Below are 25,491 nucleotides of genomic sequence, written 5' to 3' on the forward strand. Positions count from 1 at the left end.
GAGACATGACAATTTAATGTAGTATCAGATCTTAAACTAGATCCTGTACTGGAGAGGGGCAAAATGCCATTCAGGACATTATTGGGTCAACTGATAAACAGGAATACAAATGGCAGGATTACTGTATCAATATTAAATCTTCTGAAGTTGATGTAAGGGAATAGCCCTGTTCTTAAGAAACACAGCCTGAATAATTTTGTGGAGAAAGACCATATACAACTTGCCCCCACATTCTGGGTTAAAAGCAATTATATTATCCTTAAATTTCTTGTAAATTTAAAATATTTCCAAATAAAATGTTAATAATGGAGGAGAGAGTCATACAGATGTCAGGAAGAACATCTCTTCCACACAACTGGTAAACAGGGAGGCAGGAGAATAAAGTGGCTGTAAGACAAATCTGGCTAGAGCCAGATGTGATGTTAATTTTGAAGTAAAATCAGAGTTGAGCAGGTGGCTTAGGAAAAGGAGAAAAGGGAAAGAATTCTATTAAGACTATAGAAATTTATACTTGATTACGTACAATAAATCAAGAACAAATTTAATAAACAGAAATCACAGCAAGTGAAAAAGTTGTCGGATAAAAAAAATCTTAGTGAGGAGAGACTAAACAATGAAAGCCCTAAATAGTACCAAAAACAGTCAACTATCTAACCTCAAAAGTTAGAAAAACACTTAACTACTTTCATACAGATAAGGTTTCGGTTTTTCATTTAACTTACTTTTTGGTACATAGACTATTCATGGTGAAAAACAAAGTTTAGTCCAGACTACTAAGCTATAGATTCATGAATAAATCAATGAAAAGCTTAATGTTAAGGACAAGATAATAAAAGCGATAGAGCAGGGACGCCTGGGTGGCTCAGCAGCGGAGCGTCTGCCTTTGGCTCAGGGCATGATCCCACAGTCCTGGGATCGAGTCCCACATCAGGCTCCCTGCATGGAGCCTGCTTCTCCCTCTGCCTGTGTCTCTGCCTGCCTCTCTCTCTGTGTCTCTCATGAATGAATAAATAAAATCTTAAAAAAAAAAAAAAAAAAAAGATTTAAAAGTGATAGAGCAAAAGAAAAAAAAATTTTTTTCAAGAAAACACGGACGTAAGTCCCATCTCTTCCACTGACTAATCATACAGGCCATAATGACTAAATGGGCAAGAGATATGACCAAGACAAGCTTCAATTCTTTATCTATAAAATGAGTTACTTGCCTGGTCACTGGTACTAACTCTAGTAGATGCTATGATGGGCAGGAAAGGTTGGTGTATTGCAAGATGGCCATAACAGAGTATCTCAAATATTTTAACCCATTATCTCCTTAAGTCACTAAAAAGTAATTTCAGGATTTTTACATTCAAAGACATCTTCAAGATTGTGCTGCTCATTGCTTAGGTCACAAGATCTATTTGGTAGCCAAAAAATAGCTATTAACAAATGTTTCATGAATAAGTGCTTTGGCCTCTTGGCATCTGGTGACTTAATATTCTCAGTTCTAACTATTTATGAATAATCTGAAAAAGAGCCCCTGCATGGAATCATCCCTAACGCAGAACTCTGACCCTCACACCCTAAGACTGTAGAAGCAAGTCACGGGGAACTGAGTGTATGCAGCTTCACTCAGCTCAACTACTCAGCATCTCTGTCTTTACCTCTGCGACCACTTTTATGAAGTAACAACTGATTCCGTCCTTAAATTTTTAAATTGAGCTAAAAGAAAGCCAGATGCTGGTGAAAGTAGAATGAGAATGAAGATGACTAAGAAACCAATGGTGAAACTGGTGATGAAATTTAATGTTCTCAGGGTGTTAAGAGTTCAGAGTTCCAAGATGCAGATCCTGTGAGTAAGCGAGGGCTGGTGCCAAATGCTCTTCACTGGTGCCCAAGCCACATCATCTTTTTAAAAACATACATTTCAGGGTGACGCTGCTCTACTCAGAACTGTCTGTTCAGCTACAGTTTGGGAACCCTCTATCTATCCCACACTCGAGAGCTCACACCAGAGCAAGAGCCACAGTTAAGGCTCATCATAGATTAAAACTGCCATGGCTTCTTTCTTTTACTCTTTAAAAAGGTTCTCTGTTCTCTTTTTTATTTTTTTTAAAGCAAAATACTTTTGTAAATATTACAGCAGCATTTCCATCAGAAGCTCCTGTTTATTCCTTTTATAGAATCTAATCTTTCATTCAGGAAGTGTAACATTTCCTGAACCAACTAAATTTTGTCATTTGTTCACCCCTCAGTACTAAACACCATCCAGCCACTTAAACAAATTAACCATTTTTAGAGGTCTTAAGCAGATTTAGATACTACATATGTCAGTGGCATACAAGAAAAGAGAAAAAGTTGGGGAATCCCTGGGTGGCTCAGCGGTTTAGTGCCTGCCTTAGGCCCAGGGAGTGATCCTGGAGTCCTGGGATTCAAGTCCCACATCGGGCTCCCTGCATAGAGCCTGCTCCTCCCTCTGTGTCTCTGCCTCTCTCTCAATCTGTGTCTCTCATGAATAAATAAATTAAATCTTAAAAAAAAAAAAGAGAGAGAGAAAAAGGAAAGTAAGTTAAGAAAGAGTTAACAAGCAAAGAAATTTACAAAACAGGCCTCTAGTTGGAAATTCAACATGACGTCTATACAAAATGTATTAAGCGATGATTAGATAAGCAAGCATGACCTGTTTAATTTCTTAGAAAGAAGGTCCATAGGGTTATGTCTTCAAAATCAAGTACATTTATCATACCATAATTGGGTTGGTCTGGCTGTGCAGTCTGTGCAACTAGATCTTTATTATGACGCAGAAACAATATTGTGTTTCTCAGAGTAAGTGCATGATCAAAATATCTCTGTGCTTCTCCTTCACCAGTGCTCTGAACCTAAACCAAGAGAAAATAAATTGTGCAATATGACTCTCAAGTCATTCATCCTAATATATAATAACATAATACAATAGTGACATTAAGACATTAGAACCACTAAGCCAAAAATTTGCCCAGGCAACACTGAAACAAATATTAATCTAAATCTCAATTGTTTCCATGTGAATTCATCTTGAAGATGACAGAAATTACCCCAGCAAATAAAACTAACAATTTTAAACAACCAAATAATACTAAACTCTACCATTATACGTTGTATCTCCCACATATTATTCAAATACAGTGCTTAAAAAAAAAGTTAAGATCTATATTCTGCTTCATCCAGAAAAGTACTCCAATCCATGGTCACCAATTATACCTCTAATTCTCATCATTACGTCCACAGTTCTGTATCACTGGCTGCAAGGGACCATGGAGTATGTGATTCAACACAGCTGTTTCGACACTACTAAATATACAGCTTAAAATCATTCAAAAAGAATTCATCAAGTCCCTATTATGTGCTAGGTATGACCTGTCTAGGATGTAGGGACAACAGTGGACAAAACCCCTGTGCTCACTGGCCTTACATTTTAACACATGCTTTTCTGACACTGAGTACTTCTTTAACATGTAAAAATACATCACAGAAACAACATAGGAAATGGAAGGACAGGTCTACAGGGGAAAATGACTAAATTAGATTGACATTAAAAAATAAGATCAATCAGGGTGTTTGGGTGACTCAGTCAGTTAAGGGGTCTGCCTTCGGCTTGGGTCATGATACCAGGGGTCCTAGGATCTAGCCCTATGTTGGGCTCCCTGCTCAGTAAGGAGCCTGCTTTCTCCTCTCCCTCTGCCCCTCCTTCCTCTATCTCAAATAATAAAATCTTTAAAAGAAATAAGAGCAACCAATAAAATTTAATCAAAATGAGGCTTCTTAAAAAACAGTTACAAAACTATTTTTAACAACTAAACTTCAGACTAAAAAGATTTCCCATGAATGACCATGCAGCATAAAAGGATATAGATATATATAGAATAAAGAGATCTTCCAATTTGCTACCTGTGATAAGACTAGTTGAGGTGAGAAAAATAAAAATCAGGAAAACAGAACTTAAAATGTGCTAGAAAATAAATTTATTGGCAAAAGATACATAATTTATTAGAAATGGAATTAACAAGAGAGTAAAAGCACTGATGGAACAATAGATATATAAAGGTAAAATAAAAGAGACTAATTAATAGCAAAGATTATCTCAAATATAGTTCTATACTATCAAACTAAAAATCCTATGAAGAAAGAGTGAAAAAATGTTATAGTCTTTTTATTAAGATGTAAAGAAGTTAACAGAATCATCAAAAATCCTCTCAGCACATTTAATATACAGAGTTCATCACTAAAGCATGAAAGGTACCAAAATTATTAGTCAAGGAAGAGATTCAGGACACAAACTATTTGCATAAAGAGCAGACAACAAAAAACCAAAAAACAAAAACAAAAACACAAACAAACAGACAAAAAACCTAGGGAATGGAAAACCACAAAAGGTCAATCAAGATTTAGAACTAAAGACAGCTAGGGCTACCTTCATGGACAGACAACGTGGCTAAAAGCAAATAATTGCAAAGTCTTCAAGAGGCTAAAGTGAGAGTGGACATAAATATGGTGCCCAGGGACACTGTTCCAGATTTAAGATAAAAGGAACAAAAACTTCAAATTAAAACTGCTGAAGAGATCTAGAGTCATGCCCCCCCCCCCAAAAAAAATTAAAGGCTATTTTAGAAAAATGTAACTTAAAAAATAACAAACTATTTCTATAGTCCATTTCATCAAACCAAATCATGCTAAGTGATAGATAAGGTCACAAATCACTTTGTAAATCACAAAATCTGTTCATCCACTCAATATTTTTAAGTGTAAATGACTGTGGCAGTATTAAGGTGGAGAATGGGGTAGTAATGAGCAACAATATGCCAAAAATCGACACAATCAATATCAAGCAAGAAACTGTACCAAATGCCCTGACATCCCATACTGAGCAACCCGGATTTACCTTCTCTAGTTCTATAAGAAAGCTGTCCAGAGACTCATCCGAGAGTTTGCCAACTTCGAACATCGTGACCGCATGGCTTTTTAAATTCTGGCATAAAGAAACAAAAACAAAAACTAAAATGGATCTTAAAACCTTATACAAGTCTATTATGAGTAAGTTCTAATTTTCTCTTTCTATATGAAACAGAACATTTTATATTTATATTATCCTTTCCAATATAATCAAACTTAAAGGTGAGTGAGATGCAAGGCTGATTCTTCTAATTATAAAAGTAACCCTCACTAAAGTTACTACACTCCTCTAAGGAATATAAAACAAAGACAATTACATTTTGTGTTTTCAGGAATAAATCCAGTACTTAAAAAAGGGTCTCAAAGCATGAACTATTTTACATCTGATCTTTAAACACTGTCATATTCAAACAAGAATTTGACTTACTGGTGAAAGATTTCCCATCATTAAAAAGGCAGTAAGAGTTGAGTCAAATAGAAAAGCAATACGCTTTGTGTATCCTGTAGACAAACTCAAACTGCTTACACTGGCTGTGTCAGCTGGGAAAAAAAAAATCCTAATTTAGAATCGAGTAAATGAAAATTATTCTTTGCTTACCATTTGGAAGGAGAAAAATCTCATTTCAACTTTATTTAATAACTGTAGAGTACATAATTCAATATAAGAAATTTTGTAGTCCTAAGAAGGCCAGTCCTACCTACCTCCAACCAAAGAAAGTTAAAAAAAATAGTTTTTTAAAGTACTTACTTTTGTAGTAAATTTCTTAAAAGCCAATAATAAACCAAGACTTGATAATTGTCAGAACAATAAGACTAGCTAGCCTAAACCTCTTTAGACAAGTCACCTAGCTCAGATAAGACCCTGTGAACAGAAGCCTATGCTGTGCTCCCTCCCCACCCCAACATAAAACCACATGTAGCCCCCTTGTGTATTAACTATGCTTTGCTTCCCTTTGTGCTTAGGCCATGCTGAGGCCTTCCCTCACTCACCAGCTGGCAAGCTCTTATTCACCCTTAGTCCAATTATCATCCTCTCCAGCCTTTAGGCGACAAGAGAGCTTTTCCTCTGCTTCCCACAAGCACCAAAACACTTCTTGCACTGTTGTGATTTTTGTGCTCATACTGCCTTCTCTCTCCCTAGATTTAATTCTCAGAAGGAAGGTACCCTATTCCTGTCAATGCCTAGCATATGGGTAAGTACTCAAGTACTGCATATCAAATGAATGATATCGAGAACAAAGTCTGGAGTTAACTCTGTGAGTGTACGTATAGACACATGGCGTATCTATAAACAGACTCTAAATTAAACTGAGTAACTGCTAACCTGGATCTTCTTGACTATTTGTATCCGTGTCAGTAGCTGACGAAGCTTCTTGTACAGGACTCCTACTTTCCCCACCATCCCATGATAGCAGCATCTTTTGTGGATCTAAAGTACTCCTATTAATGAAGAATACATCCATGTTTTAAAAACCATATAATTATCTTATATACAAATAGCTACCGATGTCAGTACTCAAATTATGAATATCCACCCAAATCCAGTCTTACGTGCAAGCACAAAATTCAGATGTAGCCCTAAAATGCTCTGCCTACATACAACAATGGTTCTTAATTAAGACTCACAGGTTGGGTTCAGGGAATTTGAGAACTCTTTAAAGCTATATGTAAAATACTGTATGTCCTTTTCTCTGGGGAAAGGGTTCTTGTTTTCATTAGATTCTAAAGATTCACCACACAAAAAGGATTAAAACCACTAATATATAGAGTTCACCTCAACTGACAAGCTGATAAAATTTTTGTACATAAAACAATGTTTTTTTCAAAAGGAAACTCTAATATACCATACTGAGTAAATGAGTTACTTTAATCTGTTTACAGATGGAACATTCCTCCATGATGAATGAAGCTGATCCAAATTTATTACTTGTCCCTTCTTATGGGCAAAGCCCAATCGGCAGTACATTGAAACAGCGTTCTGAAAGAACATAAAGTGAGCATTTAAAATAAACTACTAGATATCAGAATATTTGTAGAAATAAAATATTGTCATAGACTACGCTTATAGCAATCCTCAAACATTTTCATTCCATAACTAAAAAAAACATTCTTCAGTGGGCCTACTCTTCTCCTAAGGTCTTCACATATATAGGAGAAAGTGCTTCCAGTTCTGTGGCCTGGCACTCTCTAAGAAGCAGAAGTGGTTGCAGTGAAGCAGAAGTTGTTGCTTTAACTGACCTCATGTGTGAGTGCTGGCTTTCACACCCTGGGTTAGAATATTGCTTCAGGGCCCTTATCTTGCTCTTTCATATCTTTGCAGGTACCCCTTTACTGTCCTCACTCCCTTGGATAGCCAATAAGAATCTCACTGTCTGTATTTCTCAGTAGCTTATCAAGACAAAAGTCTGTAATAAAAGTCACTTGGAAAAAAAAAATAATAAAAAAAAATAAAAGTCACTTGGTATTTACAGTACAAATAAAAAGAATATAAAAACTACATACCTTAACTAGGGATAAGTCTATTTCAAGGACATTTGCAAGCTAGAAAATAAAACAAAAAATTATTTACATTCCTAGAATTATCAGTATTACACAGTTATAATAAACAACTGAACCCATAATCAACAAAATTTTAAATTATGAGTAATTGAAAGACTGAATAAATTTTGAAATCAGAACTTTCTTCTTTCCTATGTCTAAGATGCTCAGAGAAGTATAAATCCAGATAGTGACCATAACGATGGAAGATTCTTTACCCTTTAGTTTCATTTAAAGTAAGAAAATGCTTACGTCAATCAACAGTCTACAATCCTTTTACCAAGAAATCTTTTTTAAAAAATTACTTACCAAATTCTAAGTTATTTACTAAAAGAAAGTTACTATGTATATACGAAAAGTAACTTAAGAATAGTGACTTAATATATTAATCATCTATGGTCTACCCATGTAGATTCTGAAAACATTTTAACCAGATCATTAAATAATTTATCTACTTCACACACTTGTTTTAGAACCCTGAGGTCAAGTTCATTCATAAGACATTGTCATACTTACCTCTGCAACATTAGTATGCTCATCTATTGAAACAAATATCTTATAGAGTAGAGTTTCAAAATAATCACCTTGTACCCGATTCATTACAAAACCTTCAAGAGGAGGAACTAAAACAAAACAGATTTTTATCAGTGATACAGTTTTATAAAACAAGAAAGCATAATTCAAATCCCTATTCAAAAAGAGAAACCTCTACCTTAGGGACTAAGTTCAGCTTTTGATTTATTTTATCCACTCCCCAGCAAGTTTTCTAAAACCCCCAAAGTTAAGGCCATAAAGAACCTTGTCTACACAGAGGGACTCTGATAATAGAACACAAATTCTACAAAGAGTAACTCCACGGAATTCTTAGCATTTCTGAGGCAGAGGAAGTGCTGGACACGAACTGGGTAGAAAGGCAAGGGGGCTGGGGCTGCTTCCAAATGGGGAAGGCTGCAATGGATGTGTTTTAATGCCTCACAGATAGCAGGGGTGACTAGGCTAAAGCAGAAAAGCAAAGGACAGAGTTGCTGTGCTGTACAAAGACCAGGTGGACAGAGAGTACTGTCTTTCTCCCATCATCCCCACTGCATCCTGAGAAGAGAGATAGTTCATCTGCGTGACCAACACTTTTACTAGCAATTACTGGGATCATTTGCTCTTTAGAGCTTTCTGTTCTGTGTCCTCCTCAGTGGCCTCAATGGGAAGAAGGGCAAGATTTTCTTCAGCACAGGAGGCAGCCCAGCAGTGGCTGTCCGCCTGAAAGTGTATTCATACTCGTTTCTCTCCATCTCTTTGATCCAAAAACTCTAATCCACTTTACTAGAGCACTCTGCCCAGTTGAAAACAAAGAGGCACTATGCCTTCCTTTAAAACTCTCCCCTGTGCATGTTTCCCTTGAAAATATCCTGGGAAGAAAGAGGGCCTAGGCCATCAAAGGGTTTGAGTACCCCTGTGTCCCCTGGTCCTAATACCATCTAATTGCACCCAAAACTTAAACTAATCCTAACAAAGAGAAATCAGTCAAAATTTAAGTGGTCAAAACAAAGACACTGCAAAAAATCACAATGTACATTTCAGGACAGGTTACTCATTTTCCAGATCTGGCTCATGTCCCTTTCTAATTTAGCGTTATCTATAGTTCCAGTCATCTAAGTACTTTTAAGGATCATAGGTTTCTCTTTAGAAACCCCATATTTGATATAATTAATTCTCTTCCTACCCTATCAATTGTGTGAATAACAGCAAACATTGACTGAGCACATACTAAGTGCCAGACTACTGACACGTACTTCACATGTACAATTTCATCTAACCTTCTTAACCTCATGAGATGTTCAACACTACACCTCTACATTTTAGAGATGAAAAACCAAGACATTTAAGAGGTTAAAAACACAATTTACATCTAGGTAAAAAGAATAACGTGACTCTACATGAAGAGGTAACATATAGTCTCCAATAGATACTAAATTAAAAAAGCAAAGTACAAACTATAATACACCATCTGTCTAAAACTAAAACCACACAAAAAAGGGTATGTACATACACAAAAAAGGCTATGTACTTAGCATACTTCTAGAAAGATAAGCAAGAAACTTAACAGTGGACCTGAGAGAGAAACTGGGTACCCAGGCACAGAGGTCACAGAGAGATGTTTCTACATTCTTCTAAAATTTAGAATTTTATATCCTAACAATTGCTTACTCAAAAATAGGTTGAAAAACAAACAAACAAGCTCACATGGTGGTTGCCAGAGGTGGGGGGGTGGGCGAAATGGGTGAAAGGAGGAAAAAGGTACAAACTTCCAATTATGAAATAATTAAGTCCTGGGGATGTAACTTACAGCATAGCAACAATTGTTAATAATGCTGCAGTGAATAAATGAAAGTGGCTAAAAGAGTAGATCCTAAAAGCTCTCATCATAAGAAAAAAATTCTCTGCAAACTATGTGTGGCAATGGATGTTAATTAGACTTGCGGTGGTGCTCATTTCACAAAATGTACAACTATCAACATTACAGTTTATATCTGAAATTAACATAGTGTATTTTAATTATAAGTCAATGAAAAATAACTAAGTATTTTAAACATGCTAAGAAAAATAAATAAATATAAAGGAAAAATACCTGGAAATAGCCAAGAAAGTTATTTAAAAAAAAAAAAAAAAAAAAAAAACTCACAAAGGTGACCTGGCCATAACTAATATTAAAAGTCACTTTAAGTCACTATAATCAAACAACATAGTACAAGAATTAAATCAGTGAAGAAAAAAAGGATATCAGAATTAGATCCAATGTAGAGGGAAATTCAATGTATGACAAAAGTTATACTTCCATTCAGTGATAATGAGTTATTGAAAAAACAGTCTTAGCATTTATCCAAATGTTACTGTTTTCCAGGTTGGGCCCTATTTCACATCAAATACAAAAATAAGTTCCAGCTACAGGTTTGGATTTGCATGATAAAAGTTTTTAAGAATTTTTAGACTATTTTTATATGTGTCCTGGAAGTATTCTATTCAAGCATAACAGAAATCTAAAAGCTATAAATGAAAGGGGAGACATAATTTGAGCAAGTATACAGTTGGGATGCATGATAGACTAAATGTTTTAACAACAGACCCTCTTGTGACTATTCTCTTCAAAGTATCTCTCTCCCCCAATTTCTTTGTTCTATCCTCCAGAGTGCTTGTTTTGTTGAAACACAGCTGAAATGCATTCTCAGAAATCAACTTCAGGGGTCTTTTGTGCTAAATGTGATGGCTTTCATGCTGTTAAACTGCTTTCCTTTCACGAGTTATTCCAAATTGGAGAACATCTCATGTTCCGTGGTGATAAGGAGGGTACATTCAGCACTTAGAAGAGCAGGAGTCTGTCTGTACCATGAAAAATGCTGGACACTAAGAAAAGCATGGCAAGAACACATCACTGTAATGGAGTAGCCATTCACTTGGCCTTTCTCTGACTACACCTTTCAAATGCACTTAGTGCTAATGTGAGTCAATGTTCAAACTCTCAAGTCAACAGGGACCAAAATGAACTAATCCAAAACCAATCTTTTTAGGTGACTCTCAAATGAGTCAACATCACTTTATCGATGAGAATAAAGACTACAGTAATGCATAATGCATTCCAATTTTCCCACAGTGACAGGAAGCCACTACTGGCCCTGTCCTCCAGAAATCATTTCCTTATCAAAACCTTTCAAATTGTAAGAATAGTATTTCATTTGTCATAGCATCAATTATACTAACCAGAATTAGTATTTAATTCCTTTCTGGCTGTCTTTCCAAACTTAAAATAGAATTCAGGTATGCACATGGTTCAAAATCCATGATTAAAAGAATCACAGACACATGCTACCACAAATAAAGGTCAGGACACACTACAGCACAATAACCTCTCAGGATTCAACACTGATACAAAGGAATACTTTTGTAATAAGCCCCCATTATCACTCAATAGTCAATAGCAAAGTCATCGCCCTGGAAATTTTTGACATTTCATGCTTGATTACACAAACATTTAATAGTATGTTTATATGGTAAGAGATATCAATGAGCAAGAAAGAACAAAGCTGAAAGATATGCTGGAAAACATACCAGTAACACGTAACTTAAATCAAGTGCTTCTATAAATTGGTAAGAAATCTAACCTAGAGGAAAAAAGCTCCACTGTGGTTCAAGGATGTTAACCACATCACTGCTATAATAAAAAAAAAAAGAAAAACTATAAGCAACCTAAATAACCAGCAATAGTGGATTGTTTTAATATACTGATCAATCCACAAGGAAATACACAAGGGCTTTGATATTGGTTTAACTTGGGGAATGGGTGAAGGACGAAGGGAGGAGTAGATAAAGACAAAAAAGACAACAGTGACAGGAAAAAATAAGACAAATACACAGAGTGAAAATAACAGATATGGCAGGACTGAACATCTGCAAAACCAGTTACACACTGAACAAAGACAAAAGGACACTATAACCTATGAAAACATTGAGCTGATTCAGGATGTGAGAAATTTATTTCAGGCTTCCATTATTTTAACGTTGTATATACAACAACATGAAGATAAAAATAAGGAATTGAAATAAAACACACTGGCAATGTGTGACAACATAACACATTTTCAAAGAGGAGACGCCCTTCTTTGAAAAATTCTAATATCATAGGTCTTAGAATGCTATGTGTCTAATTTATTAGGGTGATCTATGCAATACCCAGCACCTAGTAACCATTCAAAAATACTGGAAAATATAAGCACACACTTACCTGCTATACAACTGTCATCAGATATCGGTACATCCAGATAAATAAATCCTTTGTTATATAAGCCTACAGAAGCAAAAATACTTGTTTTAGAAGGAATACTAAACATCAGCAAATTTAAAACAAAACAGATTCCTGATTTTCTGTAAAGATTCTCACAAAAGAATGCTAGATGGAGAAAAAATAGTAAACAGAAGAAGAAAGAGTTAAAGTTTTGAAATCTGTTTTCTTCCTATGCTCAGAACTACAAAAAGTACCTTATGATTCATTTGTATAAATTTCTAATGTATGTGAATAACTGTGGCCACACTGGGGAACAATGGACTAAAATCACATTTCAAACAGTAACATGCCTTAGGAAATAGTACTATGTGTACCTAATTGATAAAAATTGTTCTTTAGTGTTGATGGTTTAAAACAAGTTTTTATTGTTGACAAAAGACCATTTCTACTAACCACTTACTATGTACTACATTGTAATCTAGTGATCCAGAGAGCTGAGGGCCTGCATCGATGATCTTATCAATAGCGCATTTCTCAGGCAAAGTGCATATCTAAGAAAAGCAAAATATTTTCAATTAGGTTCTATCCAAATTAATTCATAAGTCTCCTGAAATCTTCTCATGTTTAAATCAATGATTGTTATGATGATTATTATATATGATTACATATTATTACATGTTATATATTATACGATTATGATTATTATGTGTCATTAGCTGAATGTACCACGTATTTTTTTTATCACTCTAGAATTCAAATGAAAAAGCTATCCACATAACTGTCAATTAAGATGCCGTAATATGCTACCGACAGAATGGAGGACAAAGTAATTAGAAGTATCAACATTTGCTGTTAAGTATTAAGTGTTACCTAATAAATACCAATATTTAATCATTTTAAGTGGGAATCAGATCCATTTGCTGAGTCTGAATCTCTCCGATCAGAAGTTTACTCAGACTCCACTCGGATATTATCAGTGACAGGAAGTCTGCTATCTTATGACACAGTCTGACGGCTGTAAGGAAGTTCTTACATTGAAGCACAATTTCTAAGCCTTCCGCTCACAGGATTTAATCTGCCCTCTGAAGTAAATTAAAATGCAAACTAAAAAAAGTCCCCATGTTTGCTTGCATTCCTTCAACCACACAGACATGACCTGGTCTCTAGGCCCTCTGGTCCACTTGCCCACCTCCTTCCCTCTAAATTAGCATTTCTTTTACCATGAATAGGCTTATCTCAAATGTGGTCGGACCACTGAGAATATCACTTCCCTTGATCTTGGCACTCTGTCCCTATCAGAGTACCTCTCTCTTCAGTACAGCACGCCAGCAGAGTGACTTAAGAGCACAATTCCTTAGCAAACTGCCTGAGGTAAAATCCTGGACCTTTACTATCTCTGTGACCGGAACCATTACTTCCTTTCTCTGTGCTTACTTTCCTCCTATGTGAGATGGAGTACAAATAACACACACCCCTGGGGCTGCTATAAGAATCAAGTGAGACAATATAAAAAGTGCTTGGAAGAGAGCCCGGTGCATCCAAGGTGTGGCAAGTGCTCAAGAAGTGCTGGCCGGTATTATGGCTGGTAGCTGCAGCATCACATCACTTCAGATGAAATTTATATCTAATCAAAGTCCCAAGATTACTGTACATGAACCAAGTCAAGCCTCTCTCATCATTTTATTTTTAAAGATTTATTGATTTATTTGAAAGAGAATGTGCAAGTGTAGGGATCCCTGAGTGGCGCAGCGGTTTAGCGCCTGCCTTTGGCCCAGGGCGCGATCCTGGAGACCCGGGATCGAATCCCACGTCGGGCTCCCGGAGCATGGAGCCTGCTTCTCCCTCTGCCTGTGTCTCTGCCTCTCTCTCTCTCTCTCTCTCTCTCTGTGTGTGTGACTATCATAAATAAATAAAAATTTAAAAAAAAAAAAAGAGAGAATGTGCAAGTGTGCACATGCAAGCAAGGAGAGGGGCAGAAGGAGAGAGAATCTCAAGCAGACTATCTGCTGAACATGCACCATGATGTGGGGCTTGACCTCACAACCCTGAGATCACGATCTGAGCCAAAATCAAAAGTCAGACGCTCAACCGAATGAGCCACCCAGGTACCCCTCCCTCATTATTAAAGAGTATTTTCAAAACCCACCAATATTCTAGCCTACTATGGTCATTTAAAACTCTGAATTTATGTTTAATTTTCTTCAGGAAAACCAAATAGTGTTACTTTTTAGAAAAATTAAGAAAACATTCAGAATTAAAAATTATAAGATATCTTAAAAAATAAAAATCCTATGTCTAATTTCTAAATATATCTACCTTTATGTCATCTTCTGTGATATATCCAGCCTGTACCACCCACCACGCCTCTATGGCAATCTCTACTGGCTTTACTGGTAGAAGATCACGAGCTGTTTTCCTTCTGAAAAATTTCTGCAATGGTAGAACATTTGAAAATTTGCAATCAGCCTGAAATCACTACTTTCTTTTTTACTGATCATAGTATAAGACTTTCTAACAGGTTAAATAAATATCTTTTTAAATTCTTATGCTTTAAAATCTGAAGAATTCTAGATATCCTAAATAGAGAAAGTCATTCTTCAATTATTTCTAAGTAAATTAGTTCAAAACACTAATCATCAAGTCTGGATCTAAATCCAGAAACTCAAAGGAAATTTAGGAGGTGAAAACAAATTTGGAGAAAATGTCCTTATTTTACCCATCAAGTGACCACTGGGAGTGGAATGAGCAAGTAAAAAGACCAGCAAAGTTAATTTTAAAAAATAAATGTCTTATTCCTTAAATATTTTAACTCACTAATCACATAAGCATAACCTAGAGAATACAGAGTTGTTTTGGTATTATTTCTGTATTAAGCATATTTTACTTGATCAAAGAAATTTCTATTTATTATTTCTACCACTTCACACAATCAGAATGTGTGGTAACAAGGAAGAAGTGAAAAAGGAAGGGAAACAACTAACTTACTTTTGATGAACGACACTGATTCATCAGATCAATGTACTGGTTTCTTCCTATGCCAAGAAGTCTTAGACCTGAAAGAAAGAGCCTTTCCTTTAAAAACATTTAATGCACCTTAAAATATCAGTACACTCAGGTCTTTTAGGAAAAAACTTTGGCTTTTGTTCATCTTTTGATGACTGATTAGCAATATCAAATTAAAAGGAATTCAAAATATAAAAGAAAACCAAACTGGGAAAGTTGAACTCAAGCTGACACCTCTGACAATGTCACATGGTAATATTTTTAAAAAGCAGAAGCCCTCCGAATTTTAGGAAGTCAAAGCGTACTTCTCAGCAAAAGTTTCTCCTTATACAATATAATAGTGTCACATGTCAAATATATACTTCCTTAAAATAAGCATAATAAAGCAAATTATATTAGTAACAACTGTGTATCATGTTGTAAAACTATCGTGTACAGTTTTTCTACCTTCATTTGGTAAACAACATAGCCCAAGTATCAGAAAGAACTGCATTTTCGAGCAATATAGACTAGCCTCATTTTTCTCATTCTACCCTCCAAAATATTCCTCTTAGACATTTAGACTAAACCTTATGCTTGACTTGCATCACCTGATAAAATTCCCATCAAAAGTGTTGCTTGCTGCTCCCACTTTAAGTGTTTTAGATTAAAAACACACATGACGATACAGATAACAGTACGCACGTGCAAAGAGACTCTAATCATTACCTTCAGCATAATTAAAATACTTACAGTCAGCAGCAGTAAAATTGGGCAATGAATCATAACTTTTCTCACTGTTCATAATGTCCTTTCAAAAAGAAAACAATTACAAATTCTAAATGCAAAATGTCCTCAGACAAAAACATGTGCATAAATATGTATTATTTAGCCTAACATGATAATAATAATTATAGCCCAGAGTACTGAGATTAGAGCTTGCAATCCAAAGCACACAGGCCATGTTATGGTACTAGCTACATGGTCCCAGCCTAGTCACTGAAGATCAGACTTTCAGGCCTGGGTTTCTCAGAGCACTCTCTATGAATCCCAAACATTTGCCCTCTAATTACTACCCTGTGGAAGCTAGGCAAGGAATACCTTTTCTAGAGCTCCCAGATTCCTGCCTCTCCACATCTCATACCTGACCCTAGACTCAGACCTTGGAAGAACGGCACCATGTGTCATGGTTCCACCAACATGCATCCGAGACACGCACTACCAACAAAGATTCTAACCACTTAGTGGGTCTCCTATGAGACCCCACCAGCAGCAGAGTTAAACTCAGACTCCAGCTTCTTCCAATCCCCATCTGTTTCTCTAACAACAAACCAACTGTTTACTGTGGGGACAGGGCCCATTTTCAACCTAGGAGCTACAGCCAGTGGTGTGAGAACAGAAGCCAGACAGCAGCAAGCACATGGACGTACCTGAGAGCTGGTAAAGGGGGGAACCTCCCCCTATTCTCTCTCCTACACCCTGTGGTCAATACCAGTGAAATAATCAAAGAGACAGCAACAATTATCCTACTTACTGGGTAGCTGCCGCCTTCCTTATGCTGCCCTGGATCTAGAGAAAAAGGACTAACAGAAACCAGGGCTGTCAGGCCTCAAGCTTTACCCTAACATTTCCTCCCAGACAGGGACACAGAGACACAAGAGACGCAGGCCGGTGTAAGTGGCCATGAAGAAAGGGCTCAGGGCAAAAAAGCAAAGGAAGCCACGTGGCAAAGTGACCTCACTATAACTACACGCCCCCAACTCCCTTAGTTCTCAGCTTCTTTCTCCTCTGGAAGTGGCCAGTGGGCCCCAAACAGCAGCACTCACACAAAATTAAGTAGCAAATGGATACGGGAGAAGCACTTCCAATCTTTACATATAGCTCACTGAAAAACAGTATAACTGGTATTTAAAGTTACCAGCCACTGGCCTAAAAACTGCCTTTAGAAAAAGGCTAACATCTGAAAGTGAATAAAAATGGGAAGAAATTAGCAGCCAGGACTACAAAGACATTTCTTTTTTTCTGACACATGTATGTTGGGTTTATAATCATTTCTTCTTTCTCTAGTGAATAGTTAAATATATTAAGTTTCTCTGAGCTCAATGTTCTGTCACCCACATTTTCAACCTTAATCACGCGTGTAAAAAGCAATCGGTTTTATAGACTCCGCTAACATAAATGACTAACTATATGACAGCACTAAGGTCAACAATGCCTTCCAAAACCTCGGAAGAAAAATAGGTATCTCTCCACTGTGAAACCCCTGGATAACAAAGTGTTTGCACGGTATGGCTCAAAGAGTTAACTTGTAACCAACCCCCCTTTTTCCACTGTAAACTCAGAAAACAGGGACGCCTGGGTGGCTCAGTGGTTGACCGTCTACCTTTGGCTCAGGTCATCATCCCGGGTCCTAGGATCGAGTCCTGAATCTGGCTCCTTGCAGGGAGCCTACTTCTCCCTCTGCCTTATCTCTGCTTCTCTCTGTGTGTCTCTCATGAAAAAATAAATAAAATCTTAAAAAACAATTTAAAAAATAAACTCAAAAACAATATCCATGGGGGTTTAGGATGGGCAGCTGGTGATTATTGGCAAAGTGTTCCCAACATGTAGTCCTGTCCCATTCCCAACAGCCTGTGTCCACTGTACACTCACCTCCATGATCCCAGTATAATATGAAAACGGTGTTATCCTCAGGCCCTTTACCATAATATCTGACAGATGGTAAGGGTACAGCATGAGGTGATCACGACTATACTTTAGCAGTTCCTCATAATATTTGCGTTCATCTTTCTTGACATGTTTAACTGTAGAAAGAGAAAAAACTTCCAGTTTCAGGTGTCTTACAGTTACATGGAATTATAAATATAATTAAGTACTTCACAATCCAACATTAATTAAAAATAAAAGCATCGTAGTCGGAAGAGAACAGATAAAATGATCTGAGTTGGAACAAAGAAACAATTATGCCACAAAAACAGACTTCAGAGTACACAAGCAAATCTGTAACAGGACAGATAAGTAGAGAAATAATTCCTACTAAATCAGAAAGCTAAGAAACCAATCATGGAATGTCCCCTCCAAAAGATGCAAAGCACAAGCTAGGATTTATCATATCCTTTACTATATAACTTCATAAGAGAGCCAAACTGAATTTCAATGAAGTCTATTTCAAAAAATTACTTGATAGTTTGTTTTTTAAATGTGAAAAGACTCCCGACTTCCCTGAAACAGATGTAAATAAAAAACCACCTCTGAAACACTGTGCTTAAAATGAGAGTAACCTATGGAAGAGAAGACTACCAGGGCAAGAAAGCAGACTAATCAACGTCATCTGACAAATAAAAAGCAAACATTAAAAAAAAAAAAAAAAAAAAAAGAAGAAAGAAAAAAACACAGAACCAACTATGCTTAAAATCTGTTCCAATTATTACAGAGTTTTCATTAAATTTATATCTGGAAAATTCACAGGAAAAAAAAAAACACCTACAAAACCCCAAATCAAAAACTAGTAAGAACGAGTGTACTTCTTCTCTTCTGGCTTATTTTCTCACCTAAAGGAAAAAAAGTACATCTGAATTGAGATTAATATTCTATAGGTAAAATGAATCTACAAATGATACTCTTAAAAAAAAAATCAGATTTAGAAGAAAAATCTACTTGCTAATAGAAATAGAAATTGTTGTTAGGTGGGTCAACACAGAGCTTCTTAAAGTCTATACAGGGAATAATTTCAGTTCTATGAAATATGAATTAAAAACATAGGATTAATAAAAATGGTAAACTGCAATAGTTGTCTCCACCTTGATGTAAAAATGTCTCTACTTACCTAAGTTGTTTCTATATCGTAACTGATTGCGGATACTGTAGAGGACAACCTGCTTTTCATATTCTCTCTGTGAATTCCCAAGACTCTGGAAAAAAAATTCAAATAGTTTTAAAAACAGCTTCTGAACTAAACAACAGTACTTTTTTCTCATATAGTTTCAAAACCATGCCCCTTAATTTCATCCTAATACCTCTAATTTCCAGAACAAAGAATATTTTCTTAAATGTTCTTATACTAATTATCATTCTATAATATTAGAGCAAAAATTCAATGTGTTTATTTTTAGCTTGCCTTTCTAAAAGGACTTACTGAAATCACCTACAGTATTTAATATCAAATAAAAGAGCAATCTGAGAGGATAACTTCATGAAGTTAACAAAACACTAAGTTCAACTTATAAAGATATCTTTCTTTACTGTTTCTAATTTGTGTGAGTTGAATGAGTGGATGAATGAATAGACGGATGGACAAATGGAAGGTTTCTTGCATCTACATCTTTTAAAATTGAAGAGCAGCAACTAAAGGCAGACTCCTGTCTGCTAATTATTTCATCTGAGGATTATGATCATTAAAAATTAACATTTCTGAAGACTGTTCGCTTCAAATGTACCTCTAAATGATAAGATTACTTTTTTTTTTTAAGATTTCTTTATTTGAGAAAGAGAGTGAGAAGGGGCATGCATGTGCATGCACACAAGTGTAGAGAGGAGCAGAGGGAGAGGGAGAGAGAATCCTCAAGTAGACTCCCTGCTGAAAATGGAGCCTGTCCTGGGGCTCAATCTCAGGACTGTGAGATCAAAACCTGAGCTGAAATCAAAAGTTGGACTTTAACTGACTGAACCACCCAAGTACCCCAATAAGAAGACTTCTTAAAAACAGCATCTCCTTATGACTTTGTTAAAAAAATATTTAGGTGATTTTAGAATTCTGATAGATTTTTTAACAAGTGAAAACCTTTCTAGCTGTGCTTTGGTGTTTTAAATTCAAAACTGGGCTCTCATGAAAGCAAAGAATAAGTATGTATGATTACAGTCAACATTATATTCAATGTCCAACCATAAACTTATTTGAACATATGACTGCTATCTCCCTTCTAATTACTGGGTATGCTGTAAAATCAAATTAGACATCTGGGAAACTAATAGCAAAAAGATCAAAGGATTCAGTTATTATATTTCCTACCCACGGGTCTGAAAGCCAAGGTAAATGTTCATACAGATACTTTCACCAAAGGCAATCTTCACAGGACAGGTAAGACTCACATTTGAATAAACTGGCACATAACTGGACCCACTGGTGGGATGTATTTTAACAAAAAAGTGATGATGTGAGAAAACTAAAATTTTTCTTCCTGCATCTAAATTAGTTTGTTAATTAGTTTATCAGGTTAAACTGTGACTCACACTACTGCCAGGATATATGTGTTTTTATTTTTTTCAACTGTTTTACTGTTACAAGTGGTTAGGAGCAAAGCTCATTACAGAGAAACTACTCTACATCCTCTATGCAGCCAGGGTCAGTAATGAAGATATTGATGGGAGTTAAAACACTGGGCTTTCTGTATAGGGTCTCCTCTAGCTTTGCTGCCAAATAAGTCTCTTTCTCAAGGAACACAAAACACACAGAGAGAACACACAATTTTGGTAGAATCCTAGCAACTTTCACACTTGAGGTTTTGCCCGTTTTAAAATAAATCTCTTAATTTATCCCAATTTACAATCATTTTCTCCCTTTCTACCTTCATTCCTGGTAATTCCAGAACAAAAACTGTGACCAACAAAAACTGTAATCAAGGCACTCGTACAAAATATAAGGGCCTGTTATTTGTAAGCTAGCTAGAGAATACAATGGTTTTTTTTTTGTTTTTGTTTTTTTTTAATTTATTATTTATGATAGTCACAGAGAGAGAGAGAGAGAGAGAGGCAGAGACACAGGCAGAGGGAGAAGCAGTCTCCATGCACCGGGAGCCTGACGTGGGATTCGATCCCGGGTCTCCAGGATCGCGCCCTGGGCCAAAGGCAGGCGCCAAACCGCTGCGCCACCCAGGGATCCCGAGAATACAATGTTTAAGCATCTAAGGCTTCGTGTCAGGAATTATCTAATGACTGACCCTGATCAATATATTGCATATAAAAGGCACTGTAACTGATGCAAGAGAGACATAGGTACTGGCGGTAGAACAACTACTGTGCATCAGATTATGCTAACAGCAAAAAGAATTTTTTTCTAAAGACTCCTCTGTTCCTACAAACCCCAATCACAACCCTTCACAAAAAAGATACGCACAATTTAACTGACCTTTCTTAGATGATACAGAACTTTATAAGACTTTCCTTAAAATAACTATGAATTGTTTTTGAAAAAAATAACACAAGATGCTGATAAACTATAGAAAAACTCTGAAATAATGGCCTTATCTATAACGTTTAACATGTTTTTTTTAAGTCTTGCATAGCCCACATTACAGAAAAACATTCATCTCATCCATATAAAAGCTATTCGCTTTATGCACATTTTTTAAAAATCTGAAATCCCCCTTTGGCTTGATACACATTAAAAAAAAAAAATCTGAAATCACCTTCCCCCCAGCATTCAGAAGTGGGAAATGAGTCATTTCCAAAATAAAATCATCGAAGCTTACTGGAAACTCTATCAAAGTACTTACTATCTATAATGGCAAAAAACAAATTCCTCTCGATAGTACACCTTCCCCCCAGCATTCAGATGTGGGAAATAGTACTATTTCCCACTTTTAAAGTGACTAAGCTTTAGGTCCCAGAAAAATATCTCTGAATACCATCACTCATTTGCTCCAAAAATATTTTTTTAATTTTTTTAAATTTATTTATCCATGATAGACATAGAGAGAGAGAGGCAGAGACACAGGAGGAGGGAGAAGCAGGCTCCATACCGGGAGCCCGGTGTGGGACTCCATCCCGGGACTCCAGGATAGCGCCCTGGGCCAAAGGCAAGGCGCTAAACCGCTGAGCCACCCAAGGATCCCCTGCTCCAAAAATATTTACTAAAAGCCAGCCATGTGATAGGTGCTCAAAATACCAAAGCAAAACAAGCAATATAAGCAGCAAATGCAACATAGTGAGGGTAAGGGCTATGGATGAGAAACATAGTGTTGCAGAGAGTCAAATACTCCGGATTTCTGTAGAAGGCCAGAGAAACCTTCCTGGAGAACTTCTGACATCCAAGAAGCTACAAGTAAGCTCTAGGAGACAGGTAGTACAGGATTGTGTTGGCATTTTAGAAATCTCACCCCAGTGAAGTGTGAGGAATGAATGGGAGGGAGCCCTACACTAAGAAGAGAGACCAGACAGCTGATGTAGTAATCAAAGGTGGAGCTTGACCTAGGCGGAACAGTAGCAAGGCTTGATAAGATCCAAGGAAGTAACTTGTGCAGATGGGTTTTCCAACACCCTCTCTAAGTGGAAGCTTATCCTAAGTTAAAACAGCTATTCTTTTAAGAGATCTTCCCAAAACAAATTTTAACTTAACGTCACATTTCTACCTAATTATAACACTGATCTGCAATTATTTTTAATAGTCATGACGAAATTTTAGATAGGCTTTTGCCAATACTAATTGAAATCAATTATTCATGCTAAACATAACTGAATCATCCACTCTTTCTTCCATTATGCTACATTTATTGTTGTGAAAGGAAAAACAGAGAAAAGATGGAAACAAAGTAAAGGATTGTTGGTTCTTCCAGTTGTCTTTGGACACATCACAAAACCCTAAAGGACAGAAGTACCAAAGCCCTCATTCAGGCTGAACAAGAGAAACTTATTCTTTCAAGTTTAGAGCTTTGTTCTTCCAAGTCAAGATCAATGCCACATGGGCAGCCACTGACAACTTAAGAATTCTTAGTTCCTTGATCTTTTTCGACTTTCTCGTTTGTTGCGTATCTTACAGTGAAAGCACTTTCCCTGCCACACGATGCATCGCCAGAACCTTAAATTATTCATTTCCTAGTACTACACCCCCATGCTGAAGGAAGAAGCAAAGTAATAATGCTATATACCATCACCACCACCATACCAGATTTCCCAAATATAACTGCCCAACACCAATGGCAAACAGAATTCCACTCTCAGCCAAGCAGGAAGGGAGGAACTTGATGGCCAATAATCTACCGCCAGAGAAACAGCGCCTTCTATGCATGCACGCAGCATGTAGCACTACCTTTTATAAGATTCAACACCACCTGCCATATGAGGTGCTACTTCATTTATCTGTTTACTGTCTTTACTAAAACGTAAGCTCCAGGGTCTCTGGCAGGGTCTCTGTCTTGTCCACCGGTGCAAACTACCTGCACCTAGAACAAGGCACAGCATGCAGGTGTTCAGTTAATATCTGTTGAGCAACTGAGTAAAAATGACAATCAGGTAACTGAGAATGAACCCTCAAAAACAAACAAACCTTCTGTCACTCTTGTTGAAACAGCTCTAATAAACCTGTTTTGTCTCGAGGATAAAGCCCCCCCCCCAAAAAAAAAAAATCAAACGAGGAAAGCCCCTTCGGAATCTGGCCCTGCCCGCTTTTCCAGCCTCACCTGCTACCAACCTCCCCTCAGTCGCAAAACCCCACCTCCGAACCTCGACTTCCCGTGATACGAAGTTGCTCGCCACTCTCAAAACACGCTCTTTCGCCCGCCCAAGCCCTTCAAAATAACTTTCCCCGGAAAATCTTACACCTTTTGGTCTCGCATTGGTCCTAACTTAAGGCCCAATCTCCCTGCCTCCTGCACACGGCCTCCAGACGCTCCCTGGACAAGCTCTGACTCCCCTCTGCGCCCACGTGGACGGTAACGCAGGTACCATCCTGTAAGGTTCGTTTCTCAGCTATGCCCCGCCGTCCCGGAGTTCTTGGAGGTCAGGGGCCCTGCGAAATAGCTTTCGCAAGTACATACCCAGCGCCTGGTCAAACGAGGCTGCGGGCAAAGGTGCCAGGCGAGTCCGTCCCGTGCAGCAACGGCCCCATCCTGCCCCTGCGGCCCCCGAGCCGTCCCCTCCCAACCCCTGACCTGCAGGGCGCTCTCCCCGCGACCGCGGCGGGGGAAGGGCGGGAGCCGCCGCGAGGGGCAGCCCCGGCCCGCAGGGGACGGCAGGGCGGGGCCCCGGCCCCGGGCTCTGGCCGTACCTGCCTCACGTTGGCCGGCAACTTGCTCCAGGGGTAGTTGTGCCGGATGTGGAACTCCACGTCTATGTTCATGATGCCGGGGGCACGGCCGGCAGCAGCCGAGCCCACAGCGGAACGACGCCCCCCGCCTGCCCGCCCTCGGCCTCTCGGGGAGCCCGCGGGAGGCCCCGGGCCTCACACGGCGGAGGGCAAGGGCTGCCCCATGGCCAGGGCTCCCGACAGCTCCGCGCTGCCGAGCCACGGGGCACCGGGGCAGCGGAGACCCGGGCAGCAGCGCCTCTGCAGCTCCAAGTTTCTTCCTAGTTTCGGCCCGCCGGAAATGGCTTTGGACTTGCGTCACTTCCGCCCGCTGGCGCGAGGCTGGAGGGGCGGGACTTCGAGCGGCCTCCGCCCCGCCCCCTACGCCCTGGGGGCGGGGCCAGAACGTGGTGAGGAGCACCCGGTAACCGCCCCCTGCCCACGTGCTTGGCTCCGGCTGTCCGGGCCCCAATGCGTTAAGATAAATTCTCGGGTTTGCATTGCCATTGTTGGATGTCCTAGTTCTCTCCAGTTTCAGGCGCTGGAGTAAGTTGTGCAAGAATGATGGGCTTGGGGGATCCCTGGGCGGCTCAGCTACTTAGCGCCTGCCTTTGGTCCAGGGCGTGATCCTGGAGTCCTGGGATCGAGTCCCGCGTCAGGCTCCCGGCATGGAGCCTGCTTCTCCCTCTGCCTGTGTCTCTGCCCCCCCACCTATGTCTATCGTGAATAAATAAATAAAATCTTAAAAAAAAAAAAAAAAGAATGATGGGCTTGGGGAGGACGTCATAGCCAGCCTTGAATAGGTGCAAGAGCAATGAGCCCTGCCCTCAAAGCCAATCCTGAAGAATCTCTTTAATCAGTGGTGTTGGGAAAACTGGACACTTACATGCAAAAGAATGAAACTGGATCGCTACCTTACACCATACACAAAAATAAATTCAAAACTGATAAGAGGCTATAAGACTCAAAACCATAAAATGCCTAGGGGAAAACATAGGCAGTAAGTCTTTAACATCAGTCTTAGTATTTATTTTTTTATTTTTTTTTTGGGTGCCAGTCCCTTCAGGCAAGGGCAACAAAAGCTAAAATAAACAAATGGGATTACATCAAACTAAAAGCTTCTGCACAGCAAAGGAAACCATCAACAGAACGAAAAGGCAACCTAATGAATGGGAGAAGATATTTGCAAATCATTCATCCAATAAAGGGTTAATATCCAAAATACATAAAGAACTTCCACAATTTTGTATTTAAAAAAAATACTGCCAGAAGGGGGGGGTGTGCCTGCCGGAAG

At 38.2% G+C, this 25,491-nt stretch overlaps 1 protein-coding gene across 3 annotated transcripts in view; it reads right to left on the minus strand.

Annotated features, from left to right (window-relative positions):
- Positions 1-24,495, minus strand: part of FAM91A1 (family with sequence similarity 91 member A1) — a 43,526-nt gene extending 19,031 nt beyond the window's left edge. For 2 of the 3 annotated variants that reach the window (XM_041769031.1, XM_041769030.1), the window contains exons 1-15: positions 24,180-24,495; positions 19,026-19,110; positions 17,852-18,003; positions 15,953-16,010; positions 15,203-15,270; positions 14,534-14,647; positions 12,678-12,768; positions 12,218-12,280; positions 7,963-8,069; positions 7,411-7,449; positions 6,774-6,886; positions 6,233-6,348; positions 5,336-5,448; positions 4,898-4,984; positions 2,726-2,858 (exon numbers count right to left, since the gene is read on the minus strand). In XM_041769031.1, coding sequence (XP_041624965.1) covers positions 2,726-2,858; positions 4,898-4,984; positions 5,336-5,448; positions 6,233-6,348; positions 6,774-6,886; positions 7,411-7,449; positions 7,963-8,069; positions 12,218-12,280; positions 12,678-12,768; positions 14,534-14,647; positions 15,203-15,270; positions 15,953-16,010; positions 17,852-18,003; positions 19,026-19,110; positions 24,180-24,251 — 1,411 coding nt within the window. In that variant the 5' untranslated portion in view covers positions 24,252-24,495. Of the gene's footprint in view, positions 1-2,725; positions 2,859-4,897; positions 4,985-5,335; positions 5,449-6,232; positions 6,349-6,773; positions 6,887-7,410; positions 7,450-7,962; positions 8,070-12,217; positions 12,281-12,670; positions 12,769-14,533; positions 14,648-15,202; positions 15,271-15,952; positions 16,011-17,851; positions 18,004-19,025; positions 19,111-24,179 lie in introns of those variants that run through there. The other variant, XM_041769032.1, reaches the window with a different exon arrangement.
- Positions 24,496-25,491: the final 996 nt, after the last annotated feature.

The sequence above is a fragment of the Vulpes lagopus genome, chromosome 9, assembly GCF_018345385.1.
Source record: "Vulpes lagopus strain Blue_001 chromosome 9, ASM1834538v1, whole genome shotgun sequence".
NCBI classification, from domain to species: domain Eukaryota; kingdom Metazoa; phylum Chordata; class Mammalia; order Carnivora; family Canidae; genus Vulpes; species Vulpes lagopus.